Source organism: Rhynchophorus ferrugineus, unplaced genomic scaffold (genome assembly GCF_030347505.1).
Source record: "Rhynchophorus ferrugineus isolate W39M unplaced genomic scaffold, kcgeb_rfMv2 rfM4, whole genome shotgun sequence".
In the NCBI taxonomy this organism is placed as follows: domain Eukaryota; kingdom Metazoa; phylum Arthropoda; class Insecta; order Coleoptera; family Curculionidae; genus Rhynchophorus; species Rhynchophorus ferrugineus.
In genome coordinates this window covers 34043536-34060002 of record NW_027472583.1, presented here as the reverse complement: position 1 = coordinate 34060002, position 16467 = coordinate 34043536, and the positions used below count along the sequence as shown (strand labels likewise).

Below are 16467 nucleotides of genomic sequence, written 5' to 3'. Positions count from 1 at the left end.
TCATCGTACTTCAACTGTTCTCAGGGAGCTCTTACTGGTACCTTAGAACTTTTGTTAACACAACTGTATGAGACCAAAACATCATAGTCATAATCAACAAATCCATCAAACCACGCTACCACTATCGATGGGCCTTACTCGTTCTGAAGCTTTGGCTTTGACACATGGCCTGAAAGGTCCCGGGTTAATAAAGGAAACGCGTTTTTTTTTTGTTCAAAATTGGCTTTATTTGTCATCAACGTAATCTCCATCAAGCCACACAATCATTCCAGCGCCGCTTTTTCTTTGCCATATGCGGCCGTTTCTTTGCAATTTCTACCTTCAAACGCTCCAATAACGCTATAAAATATCACTGTTGATGGCATTTCCCTTGTCAACAAGGGATTTTCAGCCGATTCTTGTGCTTTCGGACGCTTTGGACTAGGTTCACTGGTTGCCACTAGATTAGTTGAAATATACTCCACTCAGATGACGATCGTTTTGATTCCGGAGTGAAGTGATAGATCCACGTTTTATCCATTGTCACATATCGACGCAAATATTCGGGTTTATTACGTTTAAACAATAACTAAACACTGCTCAGAATCATCAACACGTTCTTGTTGTTGGTCAACAGTGAGCAAACGCGACACCCACATTGAACAGAGCTTTTTCATAGTCAAATGCTCATACAATATAAAACCAACGCATTCTTTTGATATCTTTACGATGTTAGTTAACTCACGCCACTTCACTTTTCGATCATTCAAAACGATTTTGTAGATTTTTTGATGTTTTCTGGTGTTGCCGCTTCATTGGGACGTCCACTACCTTTTGCATCATCTGTGTCTACAATCATGCTTGAATTCAGCAAACCAAAATTTTATTGTTGCTTCTATGGAGCGGAGTCCTAATACTTTTCAAGCCATTGCTTTACTTGAGCGGTATTTTTTCCCATCAAGAAGCAGTGTAAAATTAAAACACGAAATTGTTTTTGATCCATTGTTTCGAAAATGACAAAAGTAATGTCACTCTTAGCACAATAACTCACAAACTTATGAGTAGAATATCATAAAATTTTAACAGCTTTCTTTTGAAGGCTAGTACTAACTGAAAAAGCAGTGAATGCAATAAAACTAGTGCCATCTATGTGTTAGATCCGGGACTTTTCAGCTCATGTGTTATTTGATCAAGTGCTGAGATGTGAAACCCAATACTATTCAGAGGCATTGAGAGAAACCGTTCAAAGAACCATGTCCCATTTAAGTCAACAATAAAAATATGCCTATGAAATGGTGAAACTGGCGATGATGCTCCGGATGTAACTGGAAAAACGTTGCACTTATAGTTGCTTCATCAGGAGCTACGTTGTTGGGGGGCGGCCGAACAGCTCATTCGGCACTCAGTCTGCTGTTGAACATGCAAGCTCTAATTTGCAATATTTCGAGGAATCGATAATTGAAGTGTTGCAGCAAAGCAAATTGATCGCAAATTGATCAATGCATGATGGCAGAGAAAAAGTTTTTGGAGGCATAGACAAACGTAGACTTTTTAACGCTGCTATTCTAATAATAAGAGACCAGTTAAGACCTTTTTATATATAGACTTATATATAAAAAGCAATTTCCGAAAACCCATGAATGTAATGACTCTGGAGGTTATAACAACATTTCTACGTTATACATTTCTATACACCATCGATTCCGTTCAACTTCATTTCGCACTTCGAGTTGCCGGTCAGTTTGATTTAGTTCTATATTTTTGCAACCTAAGTTGGTACGTCTAATTGGTGTCATTTTGAAAAACCAACGTCAAATGAAAATAATATATAGAATCCCTTCATATTTCTTTCTAACTGTGTATGTCAGGTGTTAGTTTATCAAAACAAACAAAAATCAATACTATATTAAACTTTTCATATAATGCGCGATTGCGGTTTTTTTATATTAATTATATCTTACATTCGATATGCTTAGTACAATCATAATTTGCAAATTAATTTATTACTACTATTCTGTTGTACTTGTATTAATATACAAGCAAGGCGTGTGCGGAATTAATACATCAATATGTATTTCCCAAATTAGAATAAAACTAATATACTTAAGTTAAACTTAAAAATACTTTTATACACTATATGTTATAATTTGTCCAGTAGGTGTATTGCTTCCACGTTGCTGTGATTTAGGGCGAAATCTTGGATCACTTCGTGTATCCATTTGATTCCGAGGCTATGGAGCAGCTCTTTGTTGGTTACGTAGCGATAAGCACTGGTAATTAATCGTAGAACTGTGTTTTGGGTTGCAATGAATTACTGGTCGGTTTAATGTTTTAGTATAACCCACTAATTGAATCTCATAGGTCCAAATAGGCTTTAGATAGACTGATAAACTAATCTCTTTGATTTTAGGTCAAGTTGAGAGTATCTTCCGGCTAACCAGTACAGTTGCTTGACTTTGAGTCTAATCTAAAATTACACCTGTACATAATTCAATTAGTTATTTCAACTTTCAACATATTCAATTGGTCAATTGGAGCATTAGGGGATAATATCGGGAGAATAATTTCATACTCTTTTAAAAACGCTTAGACAGTACATATTATTTTAGCAATAAACATTGCTTTTTAGAAAATGAACACTACACGTACTGTTGAAAAATGATAAATGATGAAAAATATTTTATTTTGACATGCCATTGTGAAAAGCTGGGTTATAAACAAAAGAATACGGGTTTCTAAAAACCAAACGACAAAAAACGTAAAATGATTTTTGGAGACCGAAACTTTCCGAGAGGAACCGAACGCTCCACGAATCGATCGGCCGAAACCATAGCATGCATCTTCGCGCATGGTCTCGCGCAGACCCCGAACGTTCGCTTCGTTCATGTCTGTACTCACCATTAGGATGTCATGTTCGGCTTTGTAAATAGGCGCTTTTCAACTTTTATTAACGTATTCATTTCGGATAAAGCAGTCAAATAAAACGAATCAGAAATGCTTTTTTCTTTAGCAAGTAATGAAATCGCGATCTTTGAATGGGTTCGAAATGAGATTTTCAATAAATTCGTGTGGTCGCCATTTTTTCACCTTTCGAATCTTTGCTATAGCACGTAAACGTCTGGAAACTCTTAATTTATCAACTGCCAGGCTGTCTGAAAGTCTTGGGGAGTTTCAGCTGGGATTCCGTCCAATAATCAATTCAATATCTTCGAACTTTTTGCTCCTATAGGCTTTTAAAATTGATTGGTTTCATGTCAATTCTTTGTCGTTGTTATCAAAATTATCATCCATTAGTCACGAATCTAAAGCCCATCGCCATAAGTTTCTAAAAATATGTATGGCTTCGGTAGTAAGTTTCTTCAAATTTACGTTGTTCTAATTCTTCACATCTTCACTGATCAAAAGACGTTGTAGGAGTGTTCGTTTGTTGCTTATTTGTATTGACTTGTTTGTTTATCCGAACACTCATTACTATTGCACGGGAACAGAAAACACGAGTTGAAGAAATACTTGTTTATTTCGATTTAAACAGACACATATGGTCGATGGGATAATAGACAGTATAATAGGTTAGGTCAGGGTTATACGGAAGTGTTAAGGAAATGAAATAATAAAGAGGAAAGAGATAGAGACGTCGTCGTGTACCCATAGTAGTAATCCTCTAGCGTTGCGAACCTTTGAATTCAGCATGGGTGTATTTGTGGTGGCCTAAAGGGTAGTAGCGATCGCTACAACATTTAATAAATTAAGCAGCTAGAATACCTTCATTAAGTGCTGCAGATTCTTATATTTTATTTCGATCTTCGATAAATAATTCATTCACGCATGTTCTGTATTTTTATATATCACATTGTAATTCATCACTAATTTCATCAATCACTAAGAGTTGATTTAATTGCCACTATTTTATGATGTATGAAAATCTTGTTCTCCTGGAATATAATTGGCATGTTATAATAGACGCTTTGACAATTTTATAGGTTACTAAGCTGAACCTGTACATCATATCATTCACGAATATTTCGGTATGAGAAAGGTTTGTGCAAAGTGGGTACCGCGCGAGCTATTAACCAAAAACAACGACGAGTTAATGATTCGGAGCAGTATTTGAAGATGATCAAGCGTAATAAATACGAGTTTTTGCGTCGATATGTGACAATGGATGAAACATTGCTCCATCATTTCACTCCAAAGTACAATTGGCAGTTATCCGAGTAGATTGCACGCGATAAACCCGCTCCAAAGCGTGGGAAAGCGCAACAGTCTGCTGGCAAGGTTGTGGCGTCTGTATTTTGGAATGCGCATGGAATAATTTGCATTGACTACCTTGAAAAAAGAAGGACCATCAACAGCGACTATTACATAGCATTAATGGACCGTTTGAAGGACGAAACCGCCGAAAAATGGCCGCATTTGAAGAAAAAGAAAGTGCTGCTTCACCAAGACAATGCACCGTGTCACAAGTCAGTGAAAACGATGGCAAAAATCCATGAATTGGGCTTCGAATTGCTTCCTCATCCACCGTATTCTCCAGATCTGACCCCCAACGACTATAGTTGGAGGGTCGCTATAATCAGTGTATCACACCATTTCAGTAGGATTCTAGTTTTACTTTTTCCCAACCTCTCTTTTTAATTTTCGATCTTCTCATCTCTCGTTATTTGTAGACGTACTACGTAAAAAGTTTTAAAATATAATATGTACGTAATAATCGTAATAACTAAATAAAAATCAGTTTGAAGTAGGTACCGTGCCCAAATAATTATTTAATTAGATTTGTTTTGTTCCTTATATTATTATTTTTGTATTCTTTGAGGTCTCTGTACCGACTTCAAACTGATTTTTATTTAGTTATTACCGTGATTATTACGTACATATTTTATTTTAAAACTTTTTTTGTTAAAAGTCTAAGTTTGATTATTTTTAACATTTTGGTGAGTTCTTTATTTATTTTTTGAAGTCGGTTCAATTTTTTTCGTAAAAATATTTTATTTTTGTCTTTTTAGTGTTAGAGATTTTCTCAATAAATTACGCAGTTATTTTATCAAGTATTACAATAGATAGTCCAAATAAAAGTACGACCCGTATAAAAAAAAATAGGAATAAAGAAACAATGATTGCAAATGAGGCATGTTTCAGGCACTGGGGCCCTCTACCTACTCTAGGTGATTTGACAAATGTTCCAACTAAACTAGAAAAAAGAAAGTTGCTGCTCTGTTGAGAATCGAACCCGCGACCTTCGCCTGTGAACTTTACATGTTTCTACGACTTCTCATATGATATAGTTTGATGTAGTTAGTGCTTAAAAAGCGAACGGCTTTTATACTGAACAACTTTTTCGTCACATCAGTTCAGCAATAACATTATACCCAAATATCTGATTATTTTAGATAAAAAATATGTGAAAACATTGTACGTGTCTTGAGGTTTTCCCTCGGTTTTCTCCCCTTCCTCCTATCAGATCCTAACTTGATTCCAATGGGACCACCTTTGAAGTGCACTCTTTCGAATAAAAAAATTATTTTGAAAATCGGCCCATAATTGATAATAATAAAGAATATAGAGCCGAACATAGAACCTCCTCCTTTTTCGAAGTCAGTTAAAAAATATCAACATATCTACAGCATCTATACATACATATAGCTACACTTCTTTTAATATATAAAACCATATTTTTTCAAGAAATCGATATACATTCTTGATATGGATACCTTTTTTTGCTCATCGTGGTAATATATTCATAATATATACTAGTGGTTGTTCTATTAATCATATTTCTCTCATAATAGAGCAAAGAGAATAATTTTAAAATGATGTCTCAAGAATTAACACTCACTAATCTTATTTAATGGCATTTAATTAAAACTATTCTCCATTAAGTTTTTATAATCAACAAACTATTAATATGTTTACCCCACTGAACATAATAAGAAAACTATCATAAGTATAAACAAAAACATCGAATATTAAATGAAGTAATACCTATTTGTATATTAATTAAAACAATAATGAACACAATTAGACATTTTATTTTTTTACTATACAGAAAATATATTAAAGTAATGTATTTGTAATCATTAAATGAACTGAAAACTTAACTGAAACTGAAATAATTAATGTCAGGTTCATACAATAAATTGTGATATATTTTACATACATATTTTATTCTAGTAATTGTTTTTATATACTAATATAACACAATTTATATATTAATATAAACATCTTCATTTTTATCAGCAGTTTAAAATATTTACCAAATTTCTGTTAATAATTCATAATTTATTCTATTTCTCCCAAGTATTCCATCTAGGCCAATTATATAGGTAGTTTCATTTTACCTACACATTCATTTCGTCATTTATGTGTTAATATAATTTTTATCTTTTATTACACAAATTTTTCTAAAAATCCTGACTTATTTGATAAAAAATAATCTCTTTACTCACATTTTGCATCATATATTTTACAATATTGCATCGTTCTTTATTTATTTATCCCGCTATTCAATCTTTACTAACAGAACTTTTATAACAGTACTGTCATACTTTTTCCTGCTGGTAAATTTATTTACATCAAGCTATCATTTTGTACTTAATATTCTGGAATTTCAAAATTACAGATAGCTCATCTTTTTTTTTAAATATTTTGAGGTCCCCTTTTCACAAACGAAGGTTTATCTGGACTGGACCTACAGTTTGACGCGGGCTCTGAACCACGGTCCTCGGCCTTAAGCCTACCACTGTTGCCTAGAGACATTTAGTAGTACAATCTAGGGGTGTTGGCCACCAAAAAAAATATCGATATTTAAAAAAATATCGATATTTAAAAAAATATCGATATATCGACCAAAAAAATATCGATATGTTTAAGAACCGACAAAAATAGCCTAAAAAATATTATTTATTTCTAAATTTGTTAAAAATTTATATATTTTTTAATTAAGTACCAGTAAAATTAACAAATTAAAGGATTGTTAAAAATAATATTTAATTTATTCTGAAAAAATATCGAAAAATATCGGCTAATAAAATATTAATTAAATAATAATAAAAAAATATTTTTTGGCAAAATAATTTTTTTATTATTTAATTAATACATTGTTTCTAGTCGTTTCCCTCTAACCTACAATTTGTCTTTATGATAACTTAAATCTAGGTATATAACTAGGAGGACCCATTGGCCCTATCTCAGTCTCTGGTGAAATAATGTTTATACATGTCACTGTTGAATTTTTTAATATATGCACCTCACTACATAACACTACACAAGATCAGATGGTCTGATTATTTTGAGTCTGTATCCTGTTCTGGTGGTATCCAAAAGCTGCAATATTTCAATATTTTCATGACAATGGAGTCTTTCCTCATGCCCCCTTGCAATTCTCTTGATTTCTTGACTGACTCTGGGTATCTGAAGGTCTCGATGTAGGTAATCAGTCCTATAGTATTTGGGTGCACCCACAATACCTCTCAGGACTTTATTCTGAAAAATTAGTATTTTATTTATGTTGCTCTTTGCAGGGCATCCCCAAATTGAACTCCGTATGTCCGTATAGCTCTCAATATTTGCTTATATAATAGCAATTAGCCATACATTTTGCTATATTTCAATTCCAGTTCTTTTCTTTTCTTCTTGATATGTTCCTTCCAGCGAAGTTTTGCATCTAGATTCATTCCGAGATATTTAGCGTTGTTGCTATATGGAATCATAGTATTATTTGATGTTATTGGTGCTTGTACGGTCGGTTTATAGGTGAAATGCACATGTACAGATTTACTTTCTTAATTCTTATTTTCCAAGCATGTGTACAATTATTTATATTGTCACTTGCCTGTTGTAATTTTCGTGAGGCTTCTTCGCTATTGTCTCCGACAGCTATAATCACAGTATCATCAGCACATGTAGCCATCGTAATATTCTCCATTTGTGGTATATCACAAGTGTAGAGTAGATTGAAGCATTGGTCCCAGTACACTTCCTTGTGGTACACCTGCTTTAGCTTTTTTATTGTTCAATGCTTGTTAATAAACCCAAACTGGTGTGTTGGTATTAGGTTTTTTCTCTCTATGATCGGTTTTATTCTTTTCAACAGCAGTTTTTCAATAACCTTAGATATTACTGGCAGCAGTGATATAGGTCTATAGGCTTTTATTTCGTTTGGTAACTTTCCAGGTTTTGGGATCATTATAATTTCCGCCATCCTCCAAATGCCTAGGACATGTTTTTATTTAAATGCTGTATTCATTAAGTTAGTGAGTTTTATAATTCCCTTTCTTGGTAGTTTTTGCAGTAATTCTCCTGCTATTAAATCGTAGCCTGGTAATTTCCTTTTAATTTCAGTTTTGGTTAATTTCAGTTTTAATAAATTTGGTTAACACTTTCGACGTGACTAATTCAATCATGGAATTTTCAGCTTCTATGTCCAGCAAATTATGTTCAATATTAATTTCGTTTGGTTTGAAAGTTTTTTTTAGATATTCAGCAAATGCTTCTGCTTTTTGGTGATTGTCACGTGCCCAATTCCCACATAGGTCTCTTATAGGTGGACTATGTAGATATGAGCGCTTTAGATATTTGGTGGCTTTCCAGAGTGAGTAATCAGTTTGTTTATCATCTGTTAAATTTCTCAGATAGGGCAAAATAATATTGACCAAAAATATAGATATTTTTTTCAGAAAATATGGATATATCGATATTTTTTCTGCATTCCTAGTACAATCACAAACATAAAGTATATCCTTGCGCCAACGAAGCCGGCAATCTATGGCTTTCGTTAATCTATCCTGATTTGGCCATGCGCCTCTCCTGCATAGAATAAACCATAGAAAAGAATAAACTATATTCTCCTTCAGTCGATCAGTCGATTCAGTCGATCAGATCAAAACAACAAAAAAATCTAGAATATTTAGATTTTGTGTTACATTAATAATTCTATAGTAGTAATAATTAAATTGTTGTGTTATACTTGGTGGTCTAACATACATTGCTTTTAATTTTTTTATATGGAAGAACAAAAGAGTAAGTGCAGAATGTAAGGTTCCATTTTATTTATAGTGGGAATTTTAGCTGCCAAATTTATAACACATCATTTTGAACGAACATACGCCAAAATTTAATGATAACAAGAACAGAGAAGAAAGTGATTCTTGTTGTGTTGGAAGTAGTCAAGTCGTTAATGAGGTTTGTCCATCAAGAATAGTAGCAAAAGCTGTAGTAACTGGTAATAATTAGATTATTTATTTTAAACATAATATATTTTAATAATTATTTAAATTTTATTGTATAGCTAAGATGTTGCTAGAATTTGTTGAGGGTAAAAGTTGAAGAATGTGAAATTCAGAGCATCGGAGAAGAAGAAATTAGACATCATTTTGTTAAGGTGTAAGAACAGTGTACATACTTTGAAATAATTAAATTTGCTAACAAAAGTAGACTTGGATCAAATAAACAAAATATAAAACTCATCAACTATCAACTACAAACTATCAACGACATCCTAATGATCTAGTGACAAGGAAAATACAACGCATTATTATATAAGAGTATAGGTAAATAAATTATTGTTTTGTAAGAATAATTATGTATTGACTGAGATGTCTTTGAGCTTAAAAGTACGATAATCCATTCATTCTAGGCTAATAAGTGTACAATATGTTAATCGATAGCTCGAGGTAGTCAATTCATTAATGGGATTTGTGGATCAAGAATAGTAGTAGCCATAATATTTGGAGATTTTTAGGAAGATTTTACTGCTTTCGTATATAGTGGTGGCTTTTTCATTTGGTTTTAACTATATTGACTGTGTTTGATTTAAACGATTTTGGACTTTTTTAGGGTCTATATTATAAATAAACATTATTTTTATATGGTTCTTGTAGTTTTTGTTAATTGTTCAAATATGTAAATTAATTTAAATATGGTGTTTTTATAAAAATAGGGAAGCATATAGAAATTATTGTTATTATTTCATTTTATTCAATAATTTTTTAAATAAAATTTTCAGTGTTTATATCCCTCCTTATATATAGTTTCAAAATTCAATCAATTACTTATCAAAATTGGCTATTTTTATTTATAAAAAACGATGATGTGTAATATTATGTTTTTATAAAAATAGAATAGCTGGACATATATTATTTATATTTTTATTATTTCGTTTTATTTAATACTTTTTTAAATAAAATGTGTTATTTCCAAAATTTTACCATTTTTATTTACCTCCTGAACCTATTTTCCTGTTTAATTCCTCTATTTTAAAATTAAATGGAGCCAATACGCGCATGCGCCAAATCCGGAGATGTTGTGGACTAATGTATCCTGCTATTCCTGGTCGCTTTCTTTAGACGTATTCCATTCCGGAGTTTATTTATTTGTAGGGCATATAAGCTTTCACCGAGCGAAATTCCATTACTCCCGGTACTCTCGCTTCCGATATCCCTATTGCATCCATCACTGAACACTAATTTAATTACCTCTGATTGGTGTCCAACTGATTAACCTTATTCGTGATTGTCGATTACTGTGATCATCTCAATTGGTGTTAATTTTAATTACATAAAGAACTAACGGGCAAAAAGGCACACTAAAATCGATTATTTTCTTTACGAATATGCCCACGGTGAACAAGCAGCAATAAGATGTTGTAAACGAACAAATAAGAAATTTTAAACGAGATCTCCGTGCGGTCGAGTTATAACGTTCGCCAGAATGAAAGAGAAGGAGAAAAAAACGGTATCTGAACGCTAGGAATGCCACCTTCACACTACGACGCTGAGGTCCCTCTTTTCGCAATCTTAGGCGGCTGATTTTTCTAGCGCACAGTCCAAGGCAAACTACGATTGAATGAAAAAAAAAATGGAATCAAATGGACTAATATAGGTTCCCTGACTCACACCTGACAACCATATATCGGTCCAGCGTCGGTATCTCGGCTATGGCCTTTCCAATATTTACGTATAACAGGAATTTTGCATATTTGCTTAACCAGGCATGAAATAACACTTTTATTATTGGTCTAAGAACATTAGTTATTTGAATAATAAAACGCGGTTTTTATGTTAGGACCAGGAATGTATTTTTATCATTTTCTAAAATCAGACTGAAATGCGACACAATTTCAGTTAGTTAGCAAACAGGGTAGACAAATTGGAAAAACCCCAAAACAAGACAATGAAAAACAAAAATTAGTAATTCGCTCTTTAGAATCATAACGAGGAACGCAAACGGGCTAAATCATCGGGCGAGTGCAGGTACTAGCACTATTTCAGAGAACAAAACACTTAGATATAGCTGTCACATCACAGACTCATTTTTATCAAAAAAAAATCATCAAATACGTGGTTATGATGCCTACTGGACACTCTAATTATAAAACAAAATATACAGCATTTCCAACAGAACGAGATTACGATTAGAAAAAGAAGAAATATAAGATACGATAGTATGGAAAAGAATTTTGCTGAAATAAACATACTGTATATAGCTCTACTGTCCATCAAAATATAAAATAACACAATACAGAGAATTTATTTTTAAAATTAGGCACAAGGTCTATTATTGGAGATTACTGTAATGTTAAACACTCAGCTTGGGGTTTACGATTAATAACACCTGGAAAAGGAAATTAATTACTAGCAACAATTAATATTACGAATTACAATTATCATTCAGGGCGCGAACCCACTTACTGGCCCACCGACTGCAACAAACTGCCTACTGAATTTTTACATTTCGAAAGGCATCAAATCAAATAAAATTCGGGATCTTACGCAAACCATCTGATCACGCTCCAGTATTTTTAAAACTAAGCACGATATTTCTTTAAAAAAAAAACATAGAAGTCTAATCTTACCAACTGGGATACATTTAGACTTATAATGCAGGAACAAATCAGTTTAAACGTAAGACTCAAAGGTATAGACGATCTTGAGAAGCAAACTCGAAATATAATTGAACAAATTCGGTCTGCTGCAAAAAAGCTAACCCAACATCAAGAAACAAATCAGAACATGAGGTAGATTACTTCCTTGAAATTAGGGAATTGATAAAAGAAAGACGAAAAGCTAGAAGAATAAAGATCAATTATTATATTACTGCCTTTTAAAAATTATCGAAATGAATGGGTTCGACGCTGTGTGATGAAAAAGCTGAATTATTGGCAGAGCATTTACCTAACGTATTCCAACCTAATGATATAGAATATACAATAGATAGGAATTCTGTTTATCAGCCTGATGCAGCTGTATATCTGATTTCTCCAATGGAAATTGCTACAGAAATTGTCAGCAACCTCAATCCTCAAAAGGCTCCCCGTATTTGGAAGTTCCTCGAATAATTATGCTTCAAAAATCTGACAAACACCAGCAGAACAAATTGGATCTTACAGGCCTATTTCACTGCTACTTGCGATCACAAAATTATTTGAGAAAGGAACATTCTCAACGGTTAAATCTATTTCGGTTGGAGATCCCCGTGGTAGTGTCTTGTGATCTCTCCTATACCTGCTCTTCACTGCTGATATCCCAATAACAAAAAAACAGTCCTTACAATATTTACCGACAATATAATTATCAGGCCTATAGAAAATTTAGAAGTAGCAGTCAACAAGATCTACAAATGGATTAGAGATTGGAAAATATAGCTTAATAACTCAAAATATGTCCATGTTAATTTTGCGTTGCGGCGAAATGACAAAAACCTAATTATATTACTTGACGAATGCCCGATTCCTAAATCAGAATCAGCTAAATACCTCGTCATACATCTCGATGGTAGGCTAAATTAAAGACATCATGTTAGACAAAAAGCAGACCAGATTAGACTCAAAATTAAGTAATGTTTGTAATGGTTTGTCGGAAGATACATTCGACTTACCCTAAAATCAAAGAGATTATCAGCTAATCATAAATCCAATTCAGACCTATGGGCTGCAAATATGGGGTTGCACTAAAACATCAAACATTTTATATAAATATATAATTTTTTTATACAAAATAACATTTAGACAGTTTAGCTAATTTTGTTAAATGTATAGTTGACTTGTATGAGTTGGGTGGTCTAACTTCAACAAGTTGTTCTCTCTTCAGTGTTAGGCGTATGTCCCATAGATATGTCCTATTTATCACTATTATAAACCTGATCATGAGTTGACATTTTTGAAACTTTAAAAATAAAATATATTCCGAACAAGTTAACTGTGAAAAATATGATTTACTTTACTTATATTGATCATGATTGATGTTAGCCACTGCACATATTAACTGGTGCATTGTCTTAATGAAGAAATACCAAAAATTATCTTGTTTTTTATTAATTTCGTCGCATATACTAAATATGTTGACAACTTGTATCTATTAATAGTTATGCATTGATTTATAACTGTAGAAAATACTTGTTCTGGATGTCAGATATATAGATTAGTTAAATTGTTAGTTATGTTTAGAAAATTTTTATAGTTATATCCTGAAATACCGTTTTTATTACATCGGCACTTTTATCAAATTAATGACAAAAATTCTGACAACGTTTTATTATCGCTGCCTATCTTCTAGTTTATTTAATACGTGGGAAAACCCTTATAATTGACTTTGGACTCCAGAAAGCCATACCGATATATGGGTGTACATTTTGACCGCAGGTTCAAGTGGTCATCCCAAATCCAGCACACCATCTGCAAAGGCAATGGCATGGACAGCATCCTATTTCTACTACTCTACAGAAAAAGCAAATGCCGCAGAAAGAAACCCTGTATAAAAGGCTAGTTCGGCCAGTCTGCTTCTATGGAACACAGGTTGGATACAAGTACGTCTATGAGAGACAACTTGAACTACTCCACACGCTCGAATCCAAAAAACACCCATCTCGAGTCAGGCACCCCATTCGTGAAAAGCTTCACGAATATGCTCAGTGTGATGTTCTTCCTGTCCAGCTTACAACGTGCAAATCCGCGGAATAGATCCCTACCCTGTCACCATGCGCGGTAGGTAGCTGAAAAACGGCAATACCAGTAGTACTTTAGGGTCTCTGTCTCCCACAAAAATCCCTAAATTAAAATAATATCAGCAAAATCCCATTTGGTACTGGATAGGACCACCTGGTTTTATTCAAAAAGGTTCCTAGCATAAAACTTGAAAAACATTTTCAAATACTTAATCAAGGAAGCGCTAAGTTGATACCATTGACAGTGACATTATCCATCATTGACATCAACCATTTATTACACCATTCTATTCTTTAAAGCTTAAATTTATTTTAAATAGAGTAATTGTAACTTTGCCATTTTTCTCTTTACATTCGAGAGGGAAAAACAATTTGAGCACAGGACTTTTTTTGAAACAAAAATAAAAATATAGTCCGTTAAACAAAACAGCGAACGCACGTCTCATTAAATGTTAGTTTTAGTTCATTTTGGCTTTAATATATAACAACATTTTAATCTAAATAAAATAATGAAGCAGAAGTAATATTATCAAATATAGTTTATTCTAACATTACATCAAAACAAGCAAAGCGCCTAAGCAACGTTTGCCGTTTTACAGGCTCTAATTATTATCACTAATGTTTTAAAGAAATTTGCAGACATTTGACAATCGGGCGAATTATCGATTACATGTTCGGACGTACCAAAAATTAGAGGCAATAGGTTATACATTATACATCTTGGTGACGTGAGTTCACTGTTATTTTGAATACTCTCTCATAAAAATGCATATTCTCCCAACTAAACGAAAGCGTCATTGCATTTGTATACGAATCAGATTTCACTTGAGTTTACGTGGGTTTATCAAAAACATAATTAAAGTGTCGAGAAAATAGTTTAAATTGAGAATATTTTCCGGCCCAGCTGATAAAATTGTGTATTAGGTTATCATACGTTTCTAATAATACATTTCTCGTGTTTGATTTTCAGTTCGAGTAGTGCCCCACCTTTGTTCAGCGATGCACCGCCCAGCACCACGCCCAATTCGCCCGTGGCCAGCTGATCCACGGTAATAAGAGCGCGGCGCGAAGCCATGTCGGCAGAGATGCGCCCGCCCAACGTGTCAGTCACTCCCATCAACATGGAGTACGGTGCACAGCCTGGACCCCTCATAAACGCCTCGGGGGGCGTGACCGAGCCGCCCAGGACGCGAAGCGCGCCCCACCCCTCCGCCGTATCGTTGACGAACGGAGTGGGCAATGACGTAGATGGTCCCGATGCGGAATTGGCCCGTATCGAGTTCCAGGCAGTGAACATGCGCAGCAAGAAGAACAAAGGAGAGGAACTTCCCCGACCGATGAGCTGGGAGGGGGAGTTGAGCGATGGAGAACGTGACGGTGAGCTCGCCGAGGGTATCCGAAGAGTTTGGGTATCTACAAACCGTTTTTTTTTTTGCAGGAATGTGCGTTGATGAAAGTAGCGCGTCGGCACATTTACCTGAAAACCTATCAGTGTCTGCCTCGAAACATAGCTCGACCTTAGATCTAAAAGATAGCCCGGTATTACGGCTGAAGCAACCGCCTGTTAGCAGTTACTCGTTGCATAGCACACCCTCAAACTCGCCCTTACTAAATCAAAGGCACCCCGGCACAGGAGTGCCCTTAATAAGCCACAAGGTAAGACCTTAAAAGTGTGGTTTAATAACCGCAACAAAATTATATGTCTTTCGGGTTACAGGATCTAGTCCATAAGGCCTTGAATGTGCCACCCACTCCAAGTCCAGATTCCGCCATCCATTCCGGCTACTCAGTCTTCAGTTCACCAAACCAGAGTCCTTTGACGCAGAGACACGTCAATCTGACGCCGAATCTGAGTAGGAACAATTCAGATGCGTCCCACTCGAGCTGCTGTAGCTATTCCAGCGTATCCGTTTCTGTATCACCCACTCAACAATTTTCACCAACCCATAGCCCAATTCAGGTACAGTATGATATAAAAATATACATTTCTCTTTCCGTCTAATCAAAAAATGATTATTTTACCTCTATCACTTCATTATCATTGACACAAAATATATGTTCGATTTGTGACCAGCCATTACTATCTTATCAATCATTAACTATGCAAAAAACTATGGAGGGATAATATCGCCTTGGCGAAATCCTACTTATAATTAAATCCGATACATTTCAGATTTATACATAATAGGATGATTATCACAATATATACGAAGAAGTCGAATGATCGATAGGGAATATAATTTCCCACTAAAGCTCTACTGTAACGCAACTTTTGTATAATTAAAATATCTCTATAAAAAAAATCATATAGTATCACCCTTGGATAAAGGACGACCGCAACCAGTAAAACACGCGCCGTCATGTCACGGATGTCATCGCTTGGCGGAAAGCTGCCGACGCGAAAAACAAAAGAAGTAAAAAAACGAGGAACAAAAGACTGTCACAACGGCCTAGCAAAGGCGCGCGCGTTCTTTAGACGCAAGGCTGTTGCGATTTTTTTGTCCGGTCCTACTTTGCATACCGGTGGGTGCGGTATACTCCGACCGACAA

The 16467-nt window shown here is 34.3% G+C and overlaps 1 protein-coding gene across 4 annotated transcripts in view; it reads left to right on the top strand.

Moving 5' to 3' along the window:
* Hr39 (Nuclear hormone receptor FTZ-F1 beta) overlaps positions 1-16467 on the top strand; it is a 59363-nt gene that overhangs the window by 38194 nt on the left and 4702 nt on the right. For all 4 annotated transcript variants that reach the window (XM_076401976.1, XM_076401978.1, XM_076401977.1 and 1 more), the window contains exons 3-5: positions 14888-15294; positions 15356-15573; positions 15635-15877. In XM_076401976.1, the coding sequence (XP_076258091.1) occupies positions 14991-15294; positions 15356-15573; positions 15635-15877 (765 nt within the window). In that variant the 5' untranslated portion in view covers positions 14888-14990. The remainder of the gene's footprint in view (positions 1-14887; positions 15295-15355; positions 15574-15634; positions 15878-16467) is intronic.